The sequence below is a fragment of the Urocampus carinirostris genome, chromosome 13, assembly GCF_059441175.1.
Source record: "Urocampus carinirostris isolate Australia breed hairy pipefish chromosome 13, RoL_Ucar_1.0, whole genome shotgun sequence".
Lineage (NCBI taxonomy): Eukaryota > Metazoa > Chordata > Actinopteri > Syngnathiformes > Syngnathidae > Urocampus > Urocampus carinirostris.
The window spans coordinates 17128443-17154398 of record NC_142361.1 but is presented as its reverse complement, the minus strand read 5'-3'; the positions used below and the strand labels follow the sequence as shown (position 1 = coordinate 17154398).

At 40.0% G+C, this 25956-nt stretch overlaps 1 protein-coding gene across 2 annotated transcripts; it reads right to left on the bottom strand.

Moving 5' to 3' along the window:
* Window positions 1-1693: 1693 nt before the first annotated feature.
* On the bottom strand, window positions 1694-22115 carry LOC148353902 (protein phosphatase 1 regulatory subunit 1C-like). Of its 2 annotated transcripts, XM_088350726.1 has the most exons (6): window positions 21288-22115; window positions 18896-18947; window positions 14568-14605; window positions 14182-14236; window positions 5702-5893; window positions 3737-3943 (listed from the first exon to the last, which is right to left on the bottom strand). In XM_088350726.1, exons 1-6 carry the CDS (start codon window positions 21366-21368, stop codon window positions 3894-3896), a joined length of 468 nt encoding a protein of 155 aa, XP_088206852.1. In that variant the 5' UTR covers window positions 21369-22115; the 3' UTR covers window positions 3737-3893. The 2 variants fall into 2 exon arrangements, with proteins under 2 accessions (XP_088206853.1, XP_088206852.1); XM_088350727.1 differs by lacking the exons at window positions 3737-3943; window positions 5702-5893 and adding an exon at window positions 1694-2085.
* Window positions 22116-25956: the final 3841 nt, after the last annotated feature.

Below are 25956 nucleotides of genomic sequence, written 5' to 3'. Positions count from 1 at the left end.
GAGTTGATTTACGATTGTTTTACCATATTAAAGAAAGATCCCTGCAACCAGTGACTTGCTTTGAGGTTTTCGTCTGGTCACAGTCAGATTGACAATTAAGTGAATCTGCATCTTATTTGTAGCCAAACAATAGCATTCTGTGTATTCAGAATATGGGGACTGGTGCGTTATACTACAGGACGCATTTTTTTGTCGATAAAAGAAGAATGGGGTAAAATATTCATCATTGACCATCACTGATCTTCGCCTTATTGAAGACTCACACTAGAGACAAGAACTTGGGCCTGGGCCGGAACTTCGGCCCAGGTTCGGGCTTAAAATGTCAATGGTTAAGTCGGGCCGGTCGTGCTTCTCTCGCGTGTTTTTTTTTCCTTCGTGGAGGATCTACTGTGCACAGTAAGCACTTACTTTTACTCGAGCAATTATTTATAGAAAATGCTTACCAAAATATCAGTTGAACTCAAAATGACAAAGTCCAAAAGAAATGGTGTTTGGGTAAAAGGCGCGCGGCTTCCTTCTTCCAACTCCCAGACGTCAGACATCACTTCTGCTTCTTGCCAATAGCTTACAAGCTTTACAAACTTTCTGGTTTTCGTCCTAATCTTTCACTATTTGTAGGTTGTAATTTGCGGGATTTGATTTTCTTATCGGTGCCATTTTGTTCCGTTTCACTTTTGTTTGCTGCATGTCGCTAAGATGTGCACTTTGGCGCCAAACCGATCATTTAGGTGCTGCACCTGCAGTGGAGACTAGATTTGAGGACTTGGCCCCAAGTAAACCCCAAGCTGCGTGGTTCGGTGCTGAAGTACACACGGCTGGAGTAAAGCTTCGTGTTTACTCTGCGGCAAATTAAAGCTTCAGGTTTATTTCTGGGTCGTTTATCAAATCAAGTTAATCCGTCAGGTTTGGGCGAGTTCGGGTTTATGTACCTGTGACTCGGGTCGGGTCGGGCAGACTTGAGGCCTGATCTGACCGCTAAGTCGCACTAACCATTTTAAACGCTGTCAACAGATGTTTATTGATGATGGAGACCAATTCAAACACCACATAAAAACTGTCTTAGATTCATTTCTCTTGGGTTTTGAAGTTTGTGACCGCCCTCCCAGTATAAAATTGTCGGGTTTTTTGTCGGCCTATGGTTGATGGGGCGGCAGTAGCTCAGGAGGTAGCAGGTTTAATTCCAGCTCGTCTGAGTTAAATTTCAAGGTGTCCCGGGAAAGACACTGACCCTCGAATGCCCCCGATAAGCTGGTAGGTGCCTTGCATGGCTGACTCCCTATTGGTGTGTGAGTGTGTGTGTGAATGGATAAATGTGAGGCACATTGTAAACCGCTTTGGGACGTCTTCAGTGACTTGAAAAGCATTATATGATTGCAGACAATTTACAATTCTACAAGCAATTGTCTTGAAGCTCTGTGCCCGAAGATTCTGCACAAATCAAAACTTTGGAAACTGCTCAGTTCCAGCTCCAAGGCTTGTAGGCTATTACCCATTTTACAACCTGGATGTAAACAAACATGCGTGGTAAGAAAAATGACTATTTTCTGTGAGAAATCTGTAAATATTTACAATTTGTCATGAGGGTCTTGTAAATTGATTTCACCTCTGGTTGCAAATGTTGCTATGGATGTTTATGGTCTGTGTATGCGGTGCACAATCTTAAGTCTTCTCTTCATCACAATCCGAAAGAAGATGAGGTTGGACTTTTATTTAATATTCAAACAAATGGAATACGAGAACATTGAATACTGGGATGATAATCTTGGATTACTCAGTGATGTAATCGAAAGTTAGAACAACTCCCAAAATTAACCTTGGACAACCCTCGGGTGATCATTTTCCAAAGAAGAGTTCTTGGGTTCTCCAGGGTTAAGAGTGATGGGGCTTAATCTGCTCGAGTTACATCATTTGGTTTTCGTCATACTGCTTTGTAATCAGTGAAACTGCATAAACGGCTTGCGTCCTTTAGAAGGTGCTCCAGGAGTTTCCTTCATTCTAAAATACTCCAAAAGTCGCATTATTCATTCTGTTGCTTTATTTCTTCTTTTTCTTCTTCTTCTTCAGCAACAGAAGGTTCATGCTTGCCTGCAGGAAGGAGCAGCTAGTTAATTTCCATTTAATAGAATAATCTGGGGATGATTTTAGGCAATCATCCCAGGGAGGTTTTCCGAAAAATCGTCTTCTCAAAGAAAACTGAATTGTAAAATGCGTGTCTTTGATTCTATGGATTTTACCTTAATACCACCTCCAATATAGATCCCACCATATGCAAAAATAGTCAATAAATACAAATATATGCCATATTAATACATGAACACATCATGCAATACCTAAATATATGATATAAATGCAAATTCATGTTTTTATGCATTCAGTCATTTATTAATTTTGGTATTTATTTTTGAATGGATATTGTTGGGTAATTTGTGGTGTAATTCTGCTGGTAGTTTATTGTCCATTTTGTTGTGTATTCTGTTTTGTATTTTGTGTTTATTCTGTCCCTTATTCTGTTGTGTTGTCCGTCGTGTATTTCGGCGCGTATTTGGTTGCAGATTTTGCTCTATATTTTTGCATGTATTTTCTCTCTCATGTTTTCTGCCGCATATTTTATCACAAAAATGTTATTCAAATAAGGTGGCGGCCCAGTTACCGTAACTTACCACCTATTGGTTGATCAGTAATGAACGAATTGTCTAGGATACCAATCAACCAATAGGTGAAAAGCTCAACTAGTTTGACCCGCCCCTTCTTTTAATAACATTTTGTCATGACATAATACGTGACAAAACTAATACCGTAATGAATAAATAACAAAATAAATGACAAAATGCGTAATATAGATAGATGCGTAGATAGATAGATAGATAGAGATAGGCAGTACGGCGGCGCAGTGGTTAGCGCGTGTGCGGCACAGTTCTGAGGTCATGAGATCGAACCTCCTGTGTGGAGTTTGCATGTTCTCCCCGTGCTTGCGTGGGTTTCCTCCGGGCACTCCGGTTTCCTCCCACATTCCAAAAACATGCATGTCAGGGTAATTGGCCGGTCCAAATTGTCCCTAGGTGTGAATGAGCGAGCGAGTTGTCTGTCCCTGTGTGCCCTGCGACTGGCTGGCAACCAGTTCAGGGTGTCCCCTGCCCACTGCCCGAAGACAGCTGGGATGGGCTCCAGCACCCTCGCGACCCTACTGAGGATAAGCAGTGCAGATAATGGATGGATGGATGGAGATTGCATTTCTGTCATGTATTTTGTGATTAATTTATGTGTTCATATATAGTGGAAACCTTTGTTGGCCTGGAGAGGGATGGGCACCACCAGGCTGTACATTTCAAGACACACCACATGAAGTGGTGCCCCTACGACCATCATGGTTAAGGGATCCAAACCAAACCAGACCAACCACATAGTATTTATATGGCACATAATTGTAGATATTTATTTGTACATTTGTTTCTACATATGACAGGATTGGTATTCCAGACACTGACCATATAATACGATAATAATAATTTAATTAAAAGAGTTTTGAGTTTTTTTTGTTTTGTTTTTTGGCAAAACGCATGCGCATCGAGCAACTATGCCAGGAACTCACCGGAACGGCATGTGACCAGCCCGTCATAATTGATGTTGGGTAAAACGATTTTGATAGCTGCTGTCTTTTATCTTCTATTCATTTCCCCACAAAAAACATTTCCAGACAAATGTGTATAAAAGAGAATAATGGGAAATATTTGTCATGTTATCCTTGGCATATAACAACGCATCTTTATTCACAGCCATGTGCATGAACGCCAGCTTACTTTACATGAGATTGTACAATATCGTCACTGTTAAAGCGGCAGCCGGGGAAAAGAGGAAAAAGAGGAAAATCAGGTGGTGGCGGCGATGGTGGTCGGCTACCGGGAAACAGAGTCTGGACTGCAAGCTTGGGACTCGCTCGAAACCTCTGAGGAAAACGAAGGAAGGGCGGACGGAGCAGGAAATGCAAAAAGGACAGAAAAAGTTAGTGTTGCGTTCAAGGCCAAATCATGTCAAACACCACCCAGTCATACCACCAAATTTGCTCAAATTCTACCAAACTGCAGTGTTGTGTTTTTAATATTGTGCCCTAAGAATCCATAAAGCGGTGTTTCCAAACCGTTTTTGAGCCATTGAACTTTTTTTAATCAAAAAATCCTGAGGAACACTATCGAAAATATTGAAAAATGAATACCTGGCACCAGTTACATTTTTTTCAGACACACTGTGTAATATTTGACGACAGGATGTCTCTGTATACCAGCGGTCTCCGACATTTTCAAGCGTCGAGCTATTTGCTGTTAGCATTTAGTGCACCCAGTTTGATAGGCATTTTTTCGAAATAGCAACTTAGCTAGCGAGCTCGCTAAATAGCTAAAAGGGTAGCTTGCTAGATACTGTAGCTGGAAAGATGAACAGGTAAAAAAATAAACTAAAAGGGAGATGGATAGCCAACTAAATATCCAGATAGAAAAGTTAATATACTATATAATTCCATATACAACCAGATGTACTGTATCTGTAAAGCAGTTGTTTGGACATTCACCTAATACGCAAAAGGTCCCCGGTTCGAGACCGGGTGGAAACATATGTGTGGGGGAAATTATGGTCTAGATGTGCCTTTGATACTATATTCTATACTTTTACTTTTATACATTTATACTTCCTCAAAAATTGTGCAGTTGCGCGCTCGAGTTGTTTTCTGGAGTGAGCACCTCCAAGGTCAAGAGCCTAAGCTTCCCAAGCCAAATGAGCTTTGTCTCTACAATTTGGAGCCCACTGGTGGGCTCCCTATCTGTTATCAAACAGTTGCACAGAACTCCTTTCGGCTAACCCATACAACCCAAGGACAAGAGCATAGGCTTCCCAAGCCAAAGGAACTTTGTCTCTACGATTTGGAGGTCGCTTGTAATTTTCTCAAGACTCCAATCTAATTTCAAATAATGAACTGCTGTGATGTATCATTTTTTTATAATCGCACGCTATCTAGCGACCAAAATTATACACTGCATTTAGATAATCTGATTCCTCTCTAAACCAATCAGATTAAGTTCCTGTGTTCATATAAACCAATAAGATAGTAGTTTCCTTCTCATGTTTTACAATGAATGATCTTCCTAATAAAAGAGGTGCGTGTTCTTCTTCTATGAGCCGACTTTGGAAGCACGCACCTCCAATGGGAGGTGCTATCAAAAAAAAGTCAGATTAAGAGTCGGTTCTTTTCCTCTTTCTACTACAATCTCAAGTTTTAACCTTGACAATATGTGAGCCTGGAGAGGGATGGGTGCCACCAGACTGTACTTGCCCAAGACACACCACAGGAAAAGGTGCCCCTATGACCCTAATGGTTAAGTGATCCCACTACCCATACTACCAGATAATTAGTATATCACAATAAACATATTAGTAATATGCTGCCACCTACTGGTATGGATGAATGTGACTTGGCTGATCACTGCAAAAAAGCAATGATAATAAACAATGGCATGCTTTTTTGCAAGGGAAACTTCCTGTGGCACAATAGTAAACCCCGGCACACGGGTTGAAAAACACTGCCATAAAGGATAGATTACGACGAAATGCATATCATTTTCTAAGTGTAATTTATATGCTTCTACTGAAGTTTTACAAAAAAATAAAGAGGCTTGGCCATTTATTATTTTTTTAATAATAATCAATTGTTTACCGGCTGAACTGTTGCTCTGAACCATGCCTCTCTCGTGATTGGCTAAACGTGACACCTGGTTCCCATTGTCTTCCTCCGGATCATTCCGATTGGTCCACGGGAAAGAGCTGTCATAGAGCTGCGCTGTGATTGGACTAGATGGACGGTGCGACCCCCGCGGGGGCTGTTGTTGCTCCGCCCCCACGTGAAGCTCTGAGGGCGACAATTACTCCACAGCTTCCTCAATTCAATTTGGTTGAGCAATAACCTTACTGAAAAATATATTTTCGAAACAAAAATAGTCAATATCGTTACTGTCATGTAAACGTTTTCCCTGCCTTTATGCAACGTTTACTACGTAATTGGGGTCACATAGTACCCAAAACTGATTTATTGTGTTCAACCCACCTCTTGTCCTCATTTTAAAATATATCTTTGTACTTTTTTATACAGCTTACGTGAAATGTGAATAAAAACATTTCATTTTCAAGTAAAAGTCATACATTTCTTAAATATATATATATATATATATATATATATATATATATATATATATACTGGACTGTCTCAGAAAATTAGAATATTGTGATAAAGTTCTTTATTTTCTGTAATGCAATTAAAAAAAACAAAAATGTCATACATTCTGGATTCATTACACATCAACTGAACTATTTCAAGCCTTTTATGATTTGAATATTGCTGATTTTGGCTTACAGCTGAAAAAAACTCAAAAATCCTATCTCAAAATATTAGAATACTTCCTCAGACCAAGTAAAAAAAATAATTTTATAACAGCAAAACTAAATCAAACATTTGAAAATGTCCATTGATGCACTCAGTACTTGGTTGGGAATCCTTTTGCACGGATTACTGCATCAATCCGGCGTGGCACGGAGGCAATCAGCCTGTGGCATTGCTGAGGTGTTATTGATGCCCAGGATGCTTCGATAGCGGCCTTCAGCTCATTTGCATTTGTAGGTCTGGTGTCTTTCATCTTCTTCTTAACTATACCCCACAAATTCTCGATGGGGTTCAGGTCAGGGGAATTAGCAGGCCAATCAAGGACAGTGATGCCATGGTCAGTGCACCAGTTACTGGTGGTTTTGGCACTATGGGCAGGTGCCAGATCATGCTGGAAAATGAAATCCTCATCTCCATAGAGCTTTTCAGCAGATGGAAGCATGTAGTGCTCTAAAATCTCTTGGTACACAGTTGCATTTACTCTGGACTTGATGAAACACAGTGGACCAACACCAGCAGCTGACATGGCTCCCCAAACCATTGCTGATTGTGGGAACTTCACACTGGATTTCAAGCAACTTGGATTTTGCTCCTCTCCAGCCTTTCTCCAGACTCTGGCACCTTGACTTCCAAATGAAATGCAAAACTTGCTTTCGTCTGAAAAGAGGACTTTGGACCACTCTGCAACTGTCCAGTGCTTCTTCTCCATAGCCCAAGTCAGACGCTTCTTCCGTTGTCTTGAGTTCAGAAGTGGCTCGACCATGGGAACACGGCTATTGTAGCCCATTTCCCGGACACGTCTGTGAACTGTGGCTTTTGATACCTGGACTCCAGCTTCAGCCCACTGTCTTTGAAGCTCCCCCAAATTCTGGAAGCGGCTCTTCTTCACAATTTTGTTAAGGCTGCGGTCATGTCTCTTGGTTGTGCAACGTTTCCGGCCACATTTTTCCCTTCCAACAGACTTTTTGTGGATATGCTTTGAAACTGCACTCTGTGAACAGCCTGCTCTTTGAGAAATTTCTTTTTGTGTCTTACCCTCCTGATGGAGGGTATCAATGATGGTCCTCTGGACAGCAGTCAGATCAGCAGTCTTCCCCATACTTGTGATTTAGTTTAATGAACCAAGCTGAAGTGTTTTTAAGGCTCAGGAAACCTTGCAAGGTGTTTCGAGTTAATTAGATGATTCAGGTGATTAGTTGAATAGCCTACTTGTATACTTTTTCATGATATTCTAATATTTTGAGATAGGATTTTTGAGTTTTCTTAAGCTGTAGGCCAAATTCAGCAATATTCAAATAATAAAAGGCTTGAAATAGTTCAGTTGATGTGTAATGAATCCAGAATGTATGACATATTTGTTTTTTTAATTGCATTACAGAAAATAAAGAACTTTATCACAATATTCTAATTTTCTGAGACAGTCCAGTATATATATATATATATATATATATATATATATATATATATATATATATATATATATATATCATTAAGGGTTTTTTTTTCTGGGTTTTTAACAAGACAGCGGCGGGTCGCATTGACCCGAGGACAACAGGAGGGTTAGGACGACGCCTAAATGAGGCCATTCTATTTTTTAAAAAGCCACAAAATTGTGGCGTAAACATTCCACGAAGGAATTAATTGAAAATCGACTAAATAGAGTATGTTTTATCACAAGAGAGCAACGATAAATTATTTGAAAAATAGTACCACTTTCAATTACTTCTGCAGCAAAGCCAAAGTAAAACTCACAAATTATCAAAAATGGATTGCAAATAATGGATGGATGGATGAATGGATAGAATAACTTCAGTGGAATTAGCATTAAAATCGGATTAAGTGTATCTAAAGTTAAAATGTTGTTTCTGCTATTCGAAGAATATTTATTTCAAGTTTTTGTCATTATTTAATTTCTATGATTGGAGTATTCAATAAGGAAAAAATGCAAAATTAAAACTATTTCCCTGAAAATGAATATATGTCTTTTTGAAATAGCAATTAATAACATTATACATCGAAAGTCACATTAATGCAATCTAGTTTGTCTCAAAATTAAACTGGGATGGGGTGGATTAAATTATGCAACAAAATGTAATCTAAACTATATAAGTACCGCTGCTATTTCCAAAATGTTAATACTGCAAATATCCATTGAAATCCAAATGAATAATAAAGGAACATTGTGTCTTTTTTGACCACTAGATTTCGCTGTATTGTGTAGCGCGACTGAAAACAACTGCTAACAAGCACAAGGAAAAATACAAACTACAGAAACTTAAAGTGACCAAAACACACCAATTTTACTTCTCGGTTTTTTTGCCCACACCTTTTGAGGTTTTTGCGTACCCGTAGCGGCAAAATGGCCGACAATTATGTCTGCTTCCTACAGGTGAGGCTCATGATGTGTAAAATAAATACACATTTCTCTACCTACGATTATATAAAAAGAAATGTATGATGGATCAAGTATTTTTGCTTGTTTATTAAATCCATATTATTTTGGTTTAACAAAGTATTTTACCACTTGGTGGCGCTGGTAATACACATTGTCACTTTAAGGCAGAGATGTCAAATTCAGTCTGGCTCTGGGGCAGGATCCAGACTTTCTGTTCTGAGTTAAGCCAGACAAGTCAAAGAATTTCAGCTCGAAATTTGAGCTTTGTTTTTGAGTATTATCCTTTAGCATTAAGCCTACATTAGTGACCTACCCTACTTATTATAAACAAGGGATCTTTTCGAAACACAACACATTTATGGAGAAAATATTTTCATCTAAGGCATTGAACATGTTAACTGGTTTGTTTTAACAGTTAAGTTAATCCAGTTTTACACCTGAACCAACTTATCACACTACACATAACTGTACTGAACACTGCCCCCTAGTGGCCAGAGAAAGCGTTTGGTTTGTATTTAAAAAAAACATAACGTTTGATAGAAATGACCTATAGCAGGGGTCGGGAACCTTTTTCACCCAAAGAGCCATAACAGCAAGATATATTCTCTTTGAGAGAGAGGGCCATACCACACATTTTAAGACAAATTTCAGCGAAAGCACCAAGCCCGCTCTCAAGACGAAATCTAATTTCTTAGCACATTTTAATTTACTGTCTGATGTTAGATGATTTGATAAAATGTACTTGTATCCCTCCCGCAATTGCTTAAGATCGTTAAGGCTCATTTTGACATAATTTTTTTCATTAACAGTGGTTCAAAAACATGGTGCAAGCGGAGTTATTTTCTAAAAATGTCACAAAATACTGAAAACGAGGATACTAACATATTCACTCTTGGTGCAGGAGGCATGTGCAGAAAGAAATGCGCTGTGTGGATAACTCAGCCCACCCAATCGAATTGCTGTCAAGTCAAGTCATTTTTATTTGTATAGCCCTTAATCACAAAGAGTCTCAAAGGGCTCTGAGTGCCTGGCTGTTTACATTTTTTCTGTGGGTTTTCATCATAAAGTGTCTCAGCAGTGAACCTAAATTGTTTAATGAGATTCCATATAAAGGATTCCTTAGCAACATGCGGCTAAAACGGGGTCTGACACCTTGATTGTAGACTGTAGTGTGTAGTAGGCTCTTTATATACGGGACCAAACCATTATTACTGGACTTGACAAAGAATCAGACTGCTATAGATGAGACTTTCACGAGTATTATTTTATCTCTGAGCCATATGTAATCATGAAAAGTCAAGTCAAGTCATGTTGATTTGAATACCATTAATCCCAAGGAGTCACAAAGGGCTGGACAGACCACAAATTACTGCAAACTACAGACTATCATTACACTATCCTCTGATCTAAAACCTATATGAGGGCAAGGAAAAACTCAAAAACCTCAGCATGAGGAAAAGGAAGAAACGTTGAGAAGGTTAATCCCCCTTTCAGGATGACTAGAGTGCAATGGATGTTGCATTAACAAACAAAATAATAAATAAGATAAGTATAATATAAAATTAAAATAAAAAAAATAAACAGGATAACCAGGTTGTAATGCATGAGGTATTAAGAAATAATAGACAAAAAAGAGCCATATATGTCTCCAAAGCCATAGGTTTCTGACCCCTTATTTAGAGACGCGCTTCTTTTTTGACAAATATAGACATTTCTTGAATATCCTACGGGCCCGGTCCGACCAGCAAGCTGTATGTTCGACATCCCTGCTTTAAGGTATTCGTCCGTTGTTGTGTACGCTATTACAAAAGCAACAGCAACAATAACTGTGCTGACGGCTAAACAATAAACGCAAACAAAATTTAAAAAAAAATCCTCCGTCGAGCCAACTTTGCTCTCGGCTGCAATATTTTGCTCTTATTCCGCACATCCAAAATCACACACAGATGCTTTTAATGCTACCGCTGCTCACAGGCTATTAGTAAGAACACACACACGAACACACGCACACTTAGCGGATCAATAGGAGAAAAGCTTTTAGGGTCTTCACTTCCTGTCTGGCTACTGGAGGCTACGCAAGTCAGTGGTTTTTTCCTTTCTTTGTGTACTTGCAACATTGCGACATGCGTGCGTACGAATATTGAGACCACACGGAGGTTGGCAGCCTGTTAAAATATGCCAGAAGGCAAAGCAGGAGCGGCAGAAGGCGATGACTTCACAGGCTGGGACGTCAAACGTATTTTTTGGCACCGAAATCTCGATTTTCCGACATACTGAAGTCGCCAGCAGCTCGCGACGCAACCATCAAGCACGGACAGTGTTCACACCCAGAACGGTGCGGCCCACTTGCTAATACCATATATACTCGCATTTAAGCCAAATTGAGATCTATAAAATAGAGGTAGACCGATTATCGGGCGGGCCGATTATCGACACTGAGAATTGGGAATTTGACCGGTATCTGCATTTTTATTTATTCGACAGGCTGATTATTTAGGCTCAGATGCAGCCGAGCCTCTCCCACTTTTACCTCCCTCCGTCTCGGATGCTACCAACACTGCACCTTCTGATAGGTTAAGCGACCGGGGGTGCAGCCACTGAAACAGGAAGAATAACGTTAGAGTGGAGTAAACAGTGGCAGCTCTGCTAACTCCCGACATACCTGTGAATCAAAACCGTTTAAAATATCAAGATTTAAAAAAGTCTATGGTAAAAATGTGTGTTTGTGATTAAAATATAGCGTAAAAAGTGTAGTTAACTTGTTTTAGGGAAGCTTGTTCAGGTGGAGACTGATGTATTAGCTCTTATCATAACATTAGTTTGTCATTCAAGTGTGTGTCTGTGATTAAAAGCATAGAAAGCACACAAAAGTGGAAAGCTTAGTCATTAGCTGTTACCATGACAGTCGCTCATCAATCTGAAAAACATCCTAAAAAAAAAATATGTGCACACTTGTTTCAATTTGCCAGCTTCGTTGAAATTTTAATGCACTTTTTAAAAGTTAATTGAAGTCATGTTGGTTGTATTTACATTTTTATTTATTTATAGTATTAGAAATCAGTGAACTATTTTGTACGTATCTTTGTAAAAGTTGCTGCTAAGCCTAATTTTATACTGCTTTACTGTTATTTTTTTGTTAAAGTGAATAAATAGTAATGTAAGTTGTGTTGATATTCAATTTTTTATACTGTATAAGGTTACAGAGAGCTTTTTAAGTTTTATTTGAATTTATAACAAATTTCCTTTGTTTCTTTCTGCATTATTCAAAATTTCTCACACAGATTTTTAAGATTTTACAGCAAATAATTATGGGCTCCATATATCGGTTATCAGCCTCCTCTTAATTCTAATAGTCGGTATCGGTATCTGCGCTGCAAAACCCATATCAGTCGATCCTTACTGTAAAAGACGATATTGAAATTGTTTCGGCTTATATGCACATAAAACAGGATGAACGCAAGGGGGTGTAAGACAGGTAGAGCCACCTTTCCAGGCTCTGTCAATTTAGCTCTGCCAAGCTCAGTCCTTGTAAATCACGACTCGGGTGCTTTTCCTAAAACCCCCTTATCTCAGCCTCCATCTTTCTTCCACGATGTCTTACGGCCTTGCAGTGTCCTAAAGCTCCCTCTTCCTCTCCTTGTTCAATCAATCAGCCGCATCCTGATTGCGTTTGTGAGGGACCACATCTCACTTTATTGTGATTTTGTGTGTTTTATTGCCATTTTTCCTTTAATCATGGGGTTTCATGAATGTTAGTAATAAGAGGAAGGAAAACTAGGAAAACAATGACAAGTTGTCAAAACAAAGAAGCAGATTAAGCCATAAACCTGGACAAACTGTACTCATTGGATAAGTTAGAATTCCAGTCTTTAAAATCATGTTACAATTTAAGTCAGATGTGTCTATTCTAGTGTTATTTTTATAATGATTCTTTAGTAACGGATTTCAATCATTAAATACTGTTACTTCTTGATACGTTTGTTGCTATTTGACGAGTACAAAGAAGTTTTTATGGGATGCCAGTTCCTTATTTGGACTCAGTGCTGTTCGTTGTTTTAACTATTAAACCTTTCCAGCTATCGGCCAAACATGTGGTTATTGTTTGATTATTTTATTGCCCTTTTAAGCCTTCTTCTGACCAGATTTAGGAGCCGCAGAAATTCCAATGAAAGACTGAGTAATACAGTTCACAAAGAATTTACACTAAACCACCAGCAACAGCACATGTCCTTTAACAAATTAGATGTTTTTCAACAAAAAAATAATAAAATAAATATTATGTCTGAGGATTATACGCATCATTTCTTGCAGACCAGAACCCTAAACCAGACCACAACTGGAACACGCCTCAGCCAAAGCAGGACTCTTTCCATTGCCAAAGCAGGAAACTCACATATAACATACTACACATTTAATGAAAAACGAGATTTTTTTTAATTGCATTTGAAATGGGCCAGATTACTTATATTAAAAGTAAACAGATGGAAATTGCTACTGCAATTTTATGATTTCAATAAGAGGGCCAAATTGTTATATTAAAAGTAAACTAATGAAAATAGCTGCTGCTAATTCAATAAGCCATGTATGTTGCCGGCCATGATGTAAAGTGTGATACTGGTGAATGGCCAGTACACATGTAAAATGAGTGGGAACATTGGTGACAAAACACAATCAAATCGAAGAAAGAAAAGATTGTACTGTAATGTTGGTGTATGCCATTAAATGTCATCTTAAAGGTACAGAACATTGTTTAAATGTAATTTATCTTTATTACCATTACATTGATCTTTAATATCTATACATTTAAATAATTAATCCAAAAAACATGCATTTCAGGTGAATTGGCTGGTCCAAATTGTCCCTAGGTGTGAATGAGCGAGTGAGTTGTCTGTCCCCGTGTGCCCTGCGATTGGCTGGCAACCAGTTCAGGGTGTCCCCTGCCCACTGCCCGATGATTGCTGGGATGGGCTCCAGCACCCCCGCGACCCTCCTGAGGATAAGCGGTGCAGCTGATGAGATGATGAGATGAGATGTTCTTTAGGTACTCGTTTCATCAATATTTTGGGTACGTATTTCTTTTAGTACGTGCCTATTTAAAGCGGTTTTAGGAAGTGGGCTTAAATGCGATGTAGGCTTATATGCGAGTATGTAAGGTAGATGTCCTCTTGAGTTTTGAAACTGAAGATTCAAATCACCAAGTTTCAAAACCCTGCTAGCCCGCTTGTTAGCGTTTTTCCTGAACTGGTGCTATACGAAAAAAAGGAATTATACACATTGTTTCTCTCATCCTTTCTCTCTCTATCCCTCTATCTTTAACAGGAAAAAGGGAGGGAAGAAAAAAAACAACAACAAAAAACATAATTACCTTTCATGTTGGGCGGGGCTAAGGTGCTTTGCTTCCTCTGAGCGCCATCTACAGACTGACAGGGCATAGAACGGGGGTCACCAACTTTTTTTAGGCTGAGAGTTACATTTCTAAAATAACAACTTATGTTATTATTATGTTATCACAAGGTTAAAATAATCAGAAGTTAAGTCAACCCCAAAAACATCAAGTCAGTTAGAAATCAAATTGACTAGAAAACTGCAATGACGCATCACTGGTGAGCTTATTTTCAGAACCTGTCTGCAGGCCACTAAGATGTTCTCAGGGGGCTACCGGGTGCCTGCGGGCACCATTTTGGAAGCCCCCTGAATGGAAGATGCAATGGAATTGGGTGTTAGTGTGCGTTTACGAGCAAGTGTACAAACCTGAGCGTCTCCACTGGCGTTGTTCTGATCGGCAGCTTCTGCACAAGACACAAAACAGAAACAGCAAAGTCAAAAGTGTCAAGAAAATGAAAGTGGTTTTAAAGGCCAAGTATAAAATACAAAAATCTGGAAACAAAATGTTAAATGTGATTACCAAAATAATACACTCAAAAGGGACATTTGGTATTATCTAGCTCCTCTGAGTGTTTAATTTTTTTTAAAAAGCTGCTTTGTACCACTTGTTTTTGTTTGCACTACACTAGACAGTGACATTTAGGGGTCAAATAATACACAGTGTCCCTTTAAAGTAGATATAATCAGCTGAATCAGTGATTTCTGTTTCCAGCCATGATCGCAGTCTTGTGATACAATTCACGTTTAGCAAGTGGAGGTTATTTGACAGGGATAGTGTCTATATGTATTGCCTTCTAGTGGTAGAAATAATTTATTCATTAAAAAAATAAATAAATAAATATTGATTTGATTTATAAGCAAAAATACATCAACTATCATATAAATGTGCATTTTTTAAAAATACTCGTTGGTCAAGACATTTGTATTTATTCTATAAAACATGAGGCCATGTCATGAGGCTGACATGATTGTCGGTCATCTTGCTGCTAGAGATATCCCCCAAAACCAAAAACCTTATTAAAGGCTGGGGAAAAAATGAGAAGCAAAATGTTGATGTTCGATCACTTTGAGTCTCCGTGCTTTATATTCTTTCTTGTGCTTCGGAGCACTTGTTTTCAGTCGCGCTATACCATCCAGTGACATGTAGTGGTTAACTAATACACGCCGTCCCATTAACGAAATACTAAAAGTCATACTTCCTGGTAGGAATCGTCTCCACCATAATAATAATTAGAAAACACAACGCCATTCCGTCAAAGGAACCAAATAGCCCTTTTTCCATCTGTTTTTCTCAATTGTTATATAAGTACCATAGTTTCCCTACTATAAGGCGCACCCCTGAAAATAATGTTTTTTTTTTCTAATGTATAAGGCGCAGCAGATTAAAAGGCAAACTGAATAAAAACTCAAGAAAGGGCTAAGGTTGCACATGGAAATAAATAAGTCCCATATTTGTTCGTTAATTGGTCAGTTGGAATATATCACGGATCACAATTGCACGAAAAACAAACCCGGATTTCGGCGGAGACGGTGCCGAAACCTGTCCACTGGACCACTAGGGATAGTGACGAGACAAGAAACTTTATTAGATTTGATCTCATCATCACTCTTTTATTTAGTCACAGTACCAGAGACGAATGTTAGAGAATGGAGAAAAAAATTGTCGTCCTGTAAAAAAACGCAACAAAACACAACAAAAACAACTCTCTGGTGTAACTAATAACAAACCAGAGTTTGAAAGATGTTAAAGAAGTACCTTATAAATTTAGTTTATGATGTCAATACATAACTTCAATCATGGCCACTCCTATTCAACAATGTCCGTCACTTACAATACTATTAAAATCATTTTCTGTTTTCTCCATTCTCTAACATTGGTATCTAGTACTGTGACTACACATAGCGTGACAATGAGATAAGACTTAATGCCTTTTCTTGTGCCATGTATGTCCCTAGTATACGTCGCTATCCGGGTTTGATCCCCATCACCACCATTGTTATGCAATGGCGGTCCGCGATATTTTTCGATTGCTCACTCATTTTTTCATGAGTGTATAAGGCACATTTTCAAATTTCTGGCCAATTAGGGTTTTGCAGGTACGCTTTATAGTCCGGAAAACACAGTTATTTATTTTTATTTCATTGTAAACTTGTATTTGGATAAAAACAGTGAAGAAATGCCGATCACTTAACCCTGTATTTGAGTCAGATGAGGAGGCTGCTAATGCTACTGGTAACCACAGAAACCAGTACTGTTTCGTTTGGGGAAGCAAACCCCTACCCCAAAAACAGCCTGGAGAGGAACGGGTGCCACGACACTGTACTTACTCAAGACACACCACTGGAGGTGGTGCCCCTACAACTCTAGTGGTCAATAGATTGGTGAACTGGGATTCATTATGAAAGCTCTTATAATACAAAGGATATAAGTCTTCTATATGTTTCACAACTGTTCACGGATATTGTTTGTGTGTAATTTGGATTCCCGTTGTGTTCTTTATTTAGTGCACGATACAATCAACGCTCCACCTTGCCGGATTCGATCTTCCTGGCCAGTCAATCGTCACCGTCCTGATATGGTTTAAAAGCGACTACATCTTATTTTGTTGTGATTTAGTCCGTTCCATTGCCTTTTTTGCCAGGCTGTTCTTGCTCAAGAGACACCACGGGAAGTGGTGCCCTGACGACACAGGCGGTTAAGGGATCCATGAACTGTTAATGGGTCCCAATAAAGATAGTTACAAAAAGAGGGAAAAGGAAAATAATGATAACAATTGAGTCGAAGAAAATTATTTCGAAATCCGAAAACAGTGTTCCAGTGTCTGTCATCGAAGTACTGCTTAAAGGTACAGCAAAGTATTTATTACAAGTATATTAGCATTTATTATTTACATATTTATATAATAACTCATCGTTTAGGTACACGATTGTTTTCCTATTTTGGGTACAAACTTCTTTTAGTATATGGCTATGATAAAGCAGTTTTACGCAATGTATTCGGTAAATGCCATCTGAGTTTTGAAAGCATAGATTTAAACCATGCACTTTCAGAGTGCGAGGCAACCACTTCTACACAGGGCTTGTCCGCTTGATGGCATTTTTTCCCTGAACAAAATATTTCAAGTCTCGACCAGAACGGAAGTAAGACCCAGATGCGTAACATAACATTAACATATAGAGGAAAGCACCCGCGATCCGGTTATCGCCAGACGCAGGGAAACTAGCCGCTCACAGAATCGAAACGTGTTACGAATGCGGAAGAGGATCTTCCGGAGCCGGAGATCGTAGCGTAGTTAGAAGGAAAAACAGGTCATTAGCCGGGATGGGAGCGCAGAACGTGCTCGGGGTCAAACAATGAGTTGTTAGCCAAGAGGGGAGAACAAAACGTGGTCGGGGTCAAAAAAAGGGTCGTGGCCGGAGACAAACGGGGAAATCAGGAACGGACGCATGGGAAACGGGTGAAAAAGCGAGACCGACGGGAGTCAGAGTCCAAAAATGCTTGCCCTGTGAAAACAGGTTCGCTGGCGGACTCACAACAGACGAGTGAAAGGACGGAGCTAAAGTTGGACAGGGAACCAATCAGGAAGCCAGCAGCGGCTGGCGCCAAATGAGCGTGCACAGGTGAACTGAATCAGTCATCATGACATTTCAACTGAGTGAAAGACGATTCCCGTTGTGTTCTTTATATAGTGGACAATACAATAAACACTTTCCCTTACTGGATTTTATCTTCCTGATCAGTCAATCATCACATCCTAAGATTGTTTGTTAGCTACTACATCTCATTTTATTGTGATTTAGTGCGTTCTATTGCCTTTTTTTTGCCAAGCTGTTCTTGCCCAACAGACACCAGGATGTGGTGCCCCGACGACACAAGCGGTGAACCGTTAATGGGTCCCAAGAAAGATGGTCATAAAGAGAGGGAAAAGAAAAGAGTGACAACAACAATTGAGTCAAACAAAATTATTTCGAAATACGAAAACTGTGTAAAAGTGTCTGCCATCGAAGCGCTGCTTAAAGGTACAGCAAATGCTTTATAATGGTCTTAGTTTTATCTTTACTACAGGTATATTAACCTTAATATCTACACTATGTTTAGGTAAATGATTTTTTTTACTATTTTGGGTACAAACTTCTTTTGGTATATGGCTATGATCCGAAGCAATTTTATGCAGTGTAGGCGGTAAATGCCATCAGAGTTTTGAAAGGGTATATTCAAACCATGTGCTCCCAGGGTGCGAGGCAACCACTTCTACACCACGCCTGCCTGCTTGTTGACATTTTTTTCCTGAACAAAACATTTCCACTAAGTGATAGACATTGCGTAACTCTAAAATGACGCCGTGTTCTTTATTTAGTGGACGATACCATCAACTCAGTGAACTCCTCCTCCTGCTTAGAAGAGCTCACCAAATGGAACCGAGCCCGTTTCTCCATCAGTCTACACACGCACACTCAGCATCCATCAGTCAAGTCTTCACACGGACTGACATCACTTCCCAAACGCTGCGTCTCAAATCTAATAAAGCTTCCATTATAGCCCCACTAGGCCCCTTCCTAGCCTTCCCCTGCCTCCCCCTCACCTCTGGTCCTGCTCACATTCAAAAGGTTCTTTATTGACACAAACGCTGTTGCCAGAGCGCAAACGACCTGTACTGGGGTCCGTTGGTATGCATGTCGTGGGTATGCGTTACCTGCTTGTCTGTAGATTTGCAGTGTTGCAGGCGTCGGTCGTCTGCGACGTATCTGAAGAAAAACAAAAACGAATGTCGATTTGGTAATATGAGGTCTCAAAGTTGTGAGTTGTGTACAATTGAATAGTCAAGTCATGTTTATTAAGGGCGTCACCCTTTATCACAAAGAGTCTCACAGGGCTGCACAGACCACAGATTATTGCAAACCACAGACTATTATTACACCATCCCCTGATCTAAAACCTACATGAATGGAAGTAAAAACCAAACAACCTCAACATGAGGAAAATGAGGAAACCTTGAGAACAGAGCCGCACATGAGGTAATCCCCTTCCAGGATGACCAGACTGCAATGGATGTTGCAATAACATATAATAAACAGATATTGTCAACATAAAACATAGGTTAGTCATACACTATAGAAGTGTGTTTTAATCCTATATTCAAACAGTTCTACTGAGGTTGGAGGTCGAATCTCAGGTGGAAGAGCATTCCATGATATGAGTTGACGTGGCTCCACGGACAATTGTTAAAAGTCAACAGGAAGTGAGAATAAGATGTTTCTGGATAAGATAAAGACTTTAAGCAAGAAGCTCACGAGTCAACTCATGTGTTTTCAACCCGTTCCATTATTTCATGTTTCATTCAAGATTATATAGGCCAGGGGTCATCAATCTTTTTGGAACTGAGAGCGACATCTTTGTTACTGATAAGTGCAACGGGATACCGGATTGACATGCATTTTTTTTAAAGAACTCTTCTTATGTCGTCACTGTGTTATTACTAAGTTGTAAGTGTTAGGAGTGGGGTTAATGAGTTCAATCAAACACAAAATTGCCCTACTCAAAGGAAGGCAATTGATTATTACATAAATATGATCATTTAAAACCATAGTCAGAGTTACAATCAAGAATTTAAAGACCTTGATCATGCCAGTGTCATCTTATACAAGTTAGAAAACATATGCAACCAATGCAAAACACTTCTATTTCATATTATTTCATTCGTTGATTTTATTTGAGCTTTTGTGTGTGTGTGTGTATGCGCAGGATCTTCAGTATAAATCTTGATCAAACTTTGGCCATTCCCCTGTATTTTCAACTTCCAGTTGACTCAAGTAGTCAGAAAACCAGCATAGGTGAAACGCAGATGTAGCCATGTGATACCCTGGGGCTACCCGTTTTTTTGTTAACGCTATATAGCATTCAAATCGTATATACTCCCTATTAAATATTATCTTTTTAGTGTTTTTAGTGCAAAATACTTTTAAGTTTCATTTTTATTAATGTATATGGCCTTATTATAGTATATTGTCATGGTTGCCATGGCGCCCAATTGTCCCCGCCCACGTGGCGCCAGCTGCGGGTCGTTGACAGATTGGCTTTCCAGCTATTTAAGCTCAGTGCTCTCACTCTTCCTTGGTCAGTCCATCAACGAACCTCTGCCCCGCAAGACGTGGGTTCTGACTCGGTCCTGTTTCCTGTTGGTATTTCCTGTCCGGTATTGTTCCCATTTATTTTGTCCTGTTTAATATCGGTGTCCAGTTTCGTTCCCGTCTAGTTTGTCCCGTTTAAATGTTTCAATATCAATCCTGTCTGTCTCGTCTTGTCCGGTATCGACCCCATCTGTCCGATATCTGCTCGGGCAATTTTTGTTGGATTTTTGAGTGTCACTGTTTTGTATTGTATAGCATTCAGACCCAATAGATCTGATCTATCCACAACATAGGCCAAATATGGAGGTTTATAAATGCAGAATGCACAAAAATTAATACACGTTGTTGTTCAGTATAAAAGAAAAATAACAAAAACACTGTGATGAAATGTCTACTGTATTTTGAGGTTTTTCATTGCCCGCATGTTGCAGCCTAGTCACCCTGGAAGGCGGATTACTTCATGTGCGGTCCCTTCTCAAGGTTTCTTCATTTTCCTCATATTGAGGTTTTTTGAGTTTTTCCTTGCCATCATGTAGGTTTTAGATCAGGGGATGGTGTTATAATAATCTGTGGTCTGTGCAGCCCTTTGAAACTCTTTGTGATTAAGGGCTATTCAAATAAACATGACTTGACTTGACACTAGTCTATTTAACATATAGCACAGAGTCCACATTTGGTCCCTCCCCACCGGACTCAAAACATGATGATGTCATCCTCACATCCTCATCACCAAAACACACTATAAGACAACTCGAACAAACGTTCAAACTTCTGTCCAAAACAAATATTAGGTCAAGTGTGATTTTTTGACAATTTTTCCTTAATATTAAAATCTTATGTTGATACTTAAAAGAGAGAAATGACATTTGTTGAGTGATACTCACACTCACACGCACACACGCATGCAATCCTCGCAGAGAGAGGCCCCATTGACGGCGGTTAGTGTGGCCCACTCACGTGTTCTGCAGCCTGGGGGTCCAAATGTCCCTGCAGGGTCGGGACCTCAAACTGAATCTTTTTGGGACTGCCGGGCTCCATCGCAGTCCGAAGCTCGCTCCAGCAAACAAACAAAGAAAGACGAGGAAATAGAGAGCAGAGAGAAGGCGTTGTGTACACGAGTGTATGTGTGTGTGGTGAAGAGGGCGTGGCCTGCTACCCAAAAGCGACTGATTGAGGGTTGAATGTCAATAATTCATAAAACATTTATATTAAATATAAATCCTGGTAAAAAAAATGATTGCAAGGGGAAGTGTTTGTTCTTTGGTGCTAGTTATTTAATAAAAAAAAATATGTAAATAGATATTAAAAGGAAATACATGTTATACTGTAATATCTATGTTAAATTTTGAAAGGGACAGTGTGTATTATTAGTAAGTGCCTCCTAGTGGTAAAATAACTTAATTCATTCGAAAAAACAATATTGATGTGAATAATAAGCGAAAAAAATGTGAACTATCTTATAAATGTGCATTTTTAAAACACTCACAGGGGGAGGTTCACCTAGAGGCCGCTGACATGATTATAAGCCATCTTGCTGCCAAGGGTACCCATTTTTCATTTTATTTTCTCCTTTTTTTCTTTTGCCCTTTTTTTTCTTGCGTTTTTCTTTTGCCTTTATTTGTATTTTCCCCCTATTCCAGATTTCCTTGTTTTTTTCCGTTTAGTTTCCTCCCCTTTGTGCAGTGTTGCTGTAGTTTTATTTTCGTACTTTTTTTTGTATTTTTGAAGGTTTTTGGGGGTAGTATTTCCAGAGTAGTATTTTTTTAGTATTTCTCTAGTACTTTTGTTGTACAAAAGTCAATTCCATTGAAGTTGGGAAAAAGTTTAAAATGTCAGTAAAATTAGAATAGAATGACTTGCAAACCTTTTCTAACCCATATTTAAATGAATACACCACAAAGACAAGATTATCCATGTTCAAACTCATAAACTTTATTTCCATAAGCAAATAATGATAAACTTAGAATTTTATAATTGCAACAAGTGCCAAAGTAGTTGGGAAAGGGGCTTCTTCACCATTGTGTTACATCACCTTTCCTTTTAATAACACTCAATAAACGTTTAGGAAGTGAGGAGACTAGTTGTTGAATCGTTGATAGTGGAATCCTTTCCCATTCTTGCTTTATGTACAGCTTCAGCTGTTCAACAGTCCGGGGTCTCCTTTGTCTTATTCTGCGCTTTATAATGCGCCACACATTTTCAATGGGAGACAGGTCAGGACTGCAGGCAGGCCAGTCAAGCACCCGCACCCTCTTACTACGAAGCCACGCTGTCGTGAGACGTGCAGTGTGTGGCTTGGCATTATCCTGCTGGAAGAAGCAAGGGCGCCCATGGTAAAGATTCTGTTTGGATGGCAACATACTTTGTTCCAAAACCTGAATGTACTTTTCTGCATTAATGGTGCCTTCACAGATGTGCAGGTTACCCATTCCTTGGCCACTCATGCACCCCCATACCATCACAGATGCTGGCTTTTGCACTTTGCGTGCATAACAGTCTGGGTGGTTCTGTTCTTCTTTGGACCGGAGGACACGACGTCCACAATTTCCAAACACAATTTGGAAAACTGACTCATCAGACCACAGAACACTTTTCCACTTTGTATCAGTCCATTTTAGATGGGCTCGGGCCCAGAGAACCCTGCGGCGTTTCTGGATGTTGTTGATGAATGGCTTACGCTTTGCAACATAAAGTTTTAACCCACACTTACGGATATAGCGTCGAACTGTATTGACTGACAGTGGTTTTCCAAAGTGTTCCTGAGCCCATGTGGTGATGTCCTTTACACATTGATGTCGGTTCTTAATGCAGTACCGCTTGAGGGCTCGGAGGTCACGGGCATTCAATAATGGTTTACGGCCATGCCGTTTACGCACAGTGATTTCTCCAGATTCCCTGAACCTTTTCACAATATTATGGACTGTAGATGATGATATCCCTAAATTCCTTGCAATTGTACTTTGAGGAATGTTGTTTTTAAACTGTTCAACAATTTGCTCACGCAGTTGTTCACAAAGAGGTGAACCTCGCCCCATCCTTGCATGTGAATGACTTAGCTTGTTCGGGTCTCCCTTTTTTATACCCAGTAACAACTCTCACCTGTTGCTAATTCATCTGTTCACCTGCAAATAGTTGGTTGATTTCCATTCATCCACTTTCTGAGTAGTTATTGACACCTGTCCCAATTATTTTGGCACGTGTTGCTGTCATCAAATTACAGAGTTGATGATTTTCTCCCAAAACAATAAAGTTTATGAGTGAAGACAATAAATATGTTGTCTTTGCTGTGCATTCATTTAAATATGGGTTGAAAAGAATTTGCAATTTACTTGGATCAATTTTTATTTGCAATTAACACACTTTCCCAACTTCATTGGAATTGAGTTTTGTATTTCAAAAGTAGATTTTTTGTTGTTGTACATCTGTATTATTTTCATAGTATTTTTGTATCATTACAGTAGTTTTATGATTTTAGTATTTTTGTAGTATTACTGTAGTATTATTATCCTTTTAGTATTTTTGTAGTATCTCTGTTGTATTTTGTAGTATTTCTATAGTATTTTTGTTGTACAGTGTTACTGTAGTTTTATTTTTGTAGTATTTTTGGATATTTCCTTTGGAGAATTTTTGTAATATCACTATTGTAATTGGTGGTATTTATGTTGTAGTAATATTTCTCTAGTAGTTTTTATATTATAGTATTATGTATTGGTATTTTTTCAGTATCTGTCATGGTCGCCTTGGTGACCAGTCTGCCCCGCCCTCTGGGCAACAGCTGAAGCAGTTCAACTAATTGTGTCTGCTATTTAAGGCTGGATTCTGGGCTTTGCGGGTGCTGGCTCATTATACATATACACACTCCCGGTCTGTTATGCCTTGTCCTGTCTTAGTTTAAAACATTGTCCGTTCTGTTATGCTTTGTCCTGTTTAGTTGATTTGGAAGAATCAACTGTTTGTTTCGTCATGTCCCAGAGTTTTGGACAACTTTTATTTTGTTAAATAAAACCTATGGATCGTCAACGCATTTGAGTTCTCCTTTCCTGCCTCCTGCATCCGTTCTGGTCCGGTCACCCCTCTCCTTCGACCCCACCACGCCACGTGACAGAATGAGCCAGCCACGACAAGAACTCAGCGAACGATCCCAGCGCGATTTGGGGAGACCTGGAGAACGCAGCTTGGCAAGCGCCCACTGAGTCCGACTTCGACTCCCTGCCCGTTCGAAGCACGGCCCCGCCCGTCATGGCCATTGCTGTGCCTCGAATGGGGTCCCGGGAGGAATTGACGCCTGCCTGTTCGACTCTCATGCCTGCCTGCCCGACTCCCGTGCCGATTGCCTGCTATTCAGTCTCCCCTGCGTGCCAGTCCGACTCCGCTGCCTGCCAGTCCGACTCCCCTGCCTGCCAGTCCGACTCCCCTGCCTGCCAGTCCGACTCCGCTGCCTGCCAGTCCTACTCCGCTGCCTGCCAGTCCGACTCCGCTGCCTGCCAGTCGACTCCGCTGCCTGCCAGTCCGACTCCGCTGCTCCTGTTTTGCCGGTTCTGATTTTGACTCTCTCCTGTTTTGCCGGTTCTGTCTTGTCTGTTCTGATTCCGCCTGCCCTGTCTTGTCTGTTCTGATTCCGCCTGCCCTGCCTTGCCTGTTCTGATTCCGCCTGTCCTGTCTGAATCGCCACTTCTGAATCTGCCTGTCCTGAGTGCGACACTTCTGAATCGGTCTGTCCTGAGTGCGACTCTTCTGAATCGGTCTGTCCTGAGTGCGACTCTTCTGAATCTGCCTGTCCTGAGTGCGACTCTTCTGAATCGGCCTGTCCTGCTTATCTGTCCTGTTCTCGTCGGTTCTGCCTGTCTGCTATCCCCTGTCCAGTTTGCCCGCCGGACCCCCCCCCTGCCGAGCGCCGATTCCGATCCGCCTGACGCAGATGGCGCCTGCCTCTCCCCGTTCCTGCGTGTTCGGAGGAGGGAGCGGGGTTGCCCCAATCGTGAGCGTCGAACCATTCCGGGGCGCGAGGTAGTAATTCTTTCTTTTTGGGACCTCGGGAGCTGTCCCTTAAAGGGGGGGCTCTGTCATGGTCGCCTTGGTGACCAGTCTGCCCCGCCCTCTGGGCAACAGCTGAAGCAGTTCAACTAATTGTGTCTGCTATTTAAGGCTGGATTCTGGGCTTTGCGGGTGCTGGCTCATTATACATATACACACTCCCGGTCTGTTATGCCTTGTCCTGTCTTAGTTTAAAACATTGTCCGTTCTGTTATGCCTTGTCCTGTTTAGTTGATTTGGAAGAATCAACTGTTTGTTTCGTCATGTCCCAGAGTTTTGGACAACTTTTATTTTGTTAAATAAAACTTTTGGATCGTTACGCAATTGAGTTCTCCCTTCCTGCCTCCTGCCTCCGTTCTGGTCCGATTACTCCTTCCCCCCACCACGCCTCGTGACATATCACATTAGAAGTATAATTGATGTATTTCCAGATCACTATTTTCGTAGTATTATTGTAGAATTCTTGAAGTATTTCCATAGTAGTATTTTGTCATATTTCTTTAGTATTTTTGGAGTAAATAATTCTGTAGTAGTATTTTGTAATATAGTATTACTTTAGTAGTATTTTTGTAGTAATTCTATGTTTCTATTT

Bases quoted from the DNA above. Each gene is read 5' to 3' on its own strand.
- LOC148353902 (XM_088350726.1), bottom strand. From the start codon at position 21,368: ATGGAGCCCGGCAGTCCCAAAAAGATTCAGTTTGAGGTCCCGACCCTG. The intron at 18,948-21,287 runs GTGAGTGGGCCA...GTTTTTCTTCAG, and splicing joins ACCCCCAGGCTGCAGAACAC to ATACGTCGCAGACGACCGAC. The intron at 3,944-5,701 runs GTAAACAATTGA...CGTTTTCCTCAG, and splicing joins TCAGAGCAACAGTTCAGCCG to AGGTTTCGAGCGAGTCCCAA.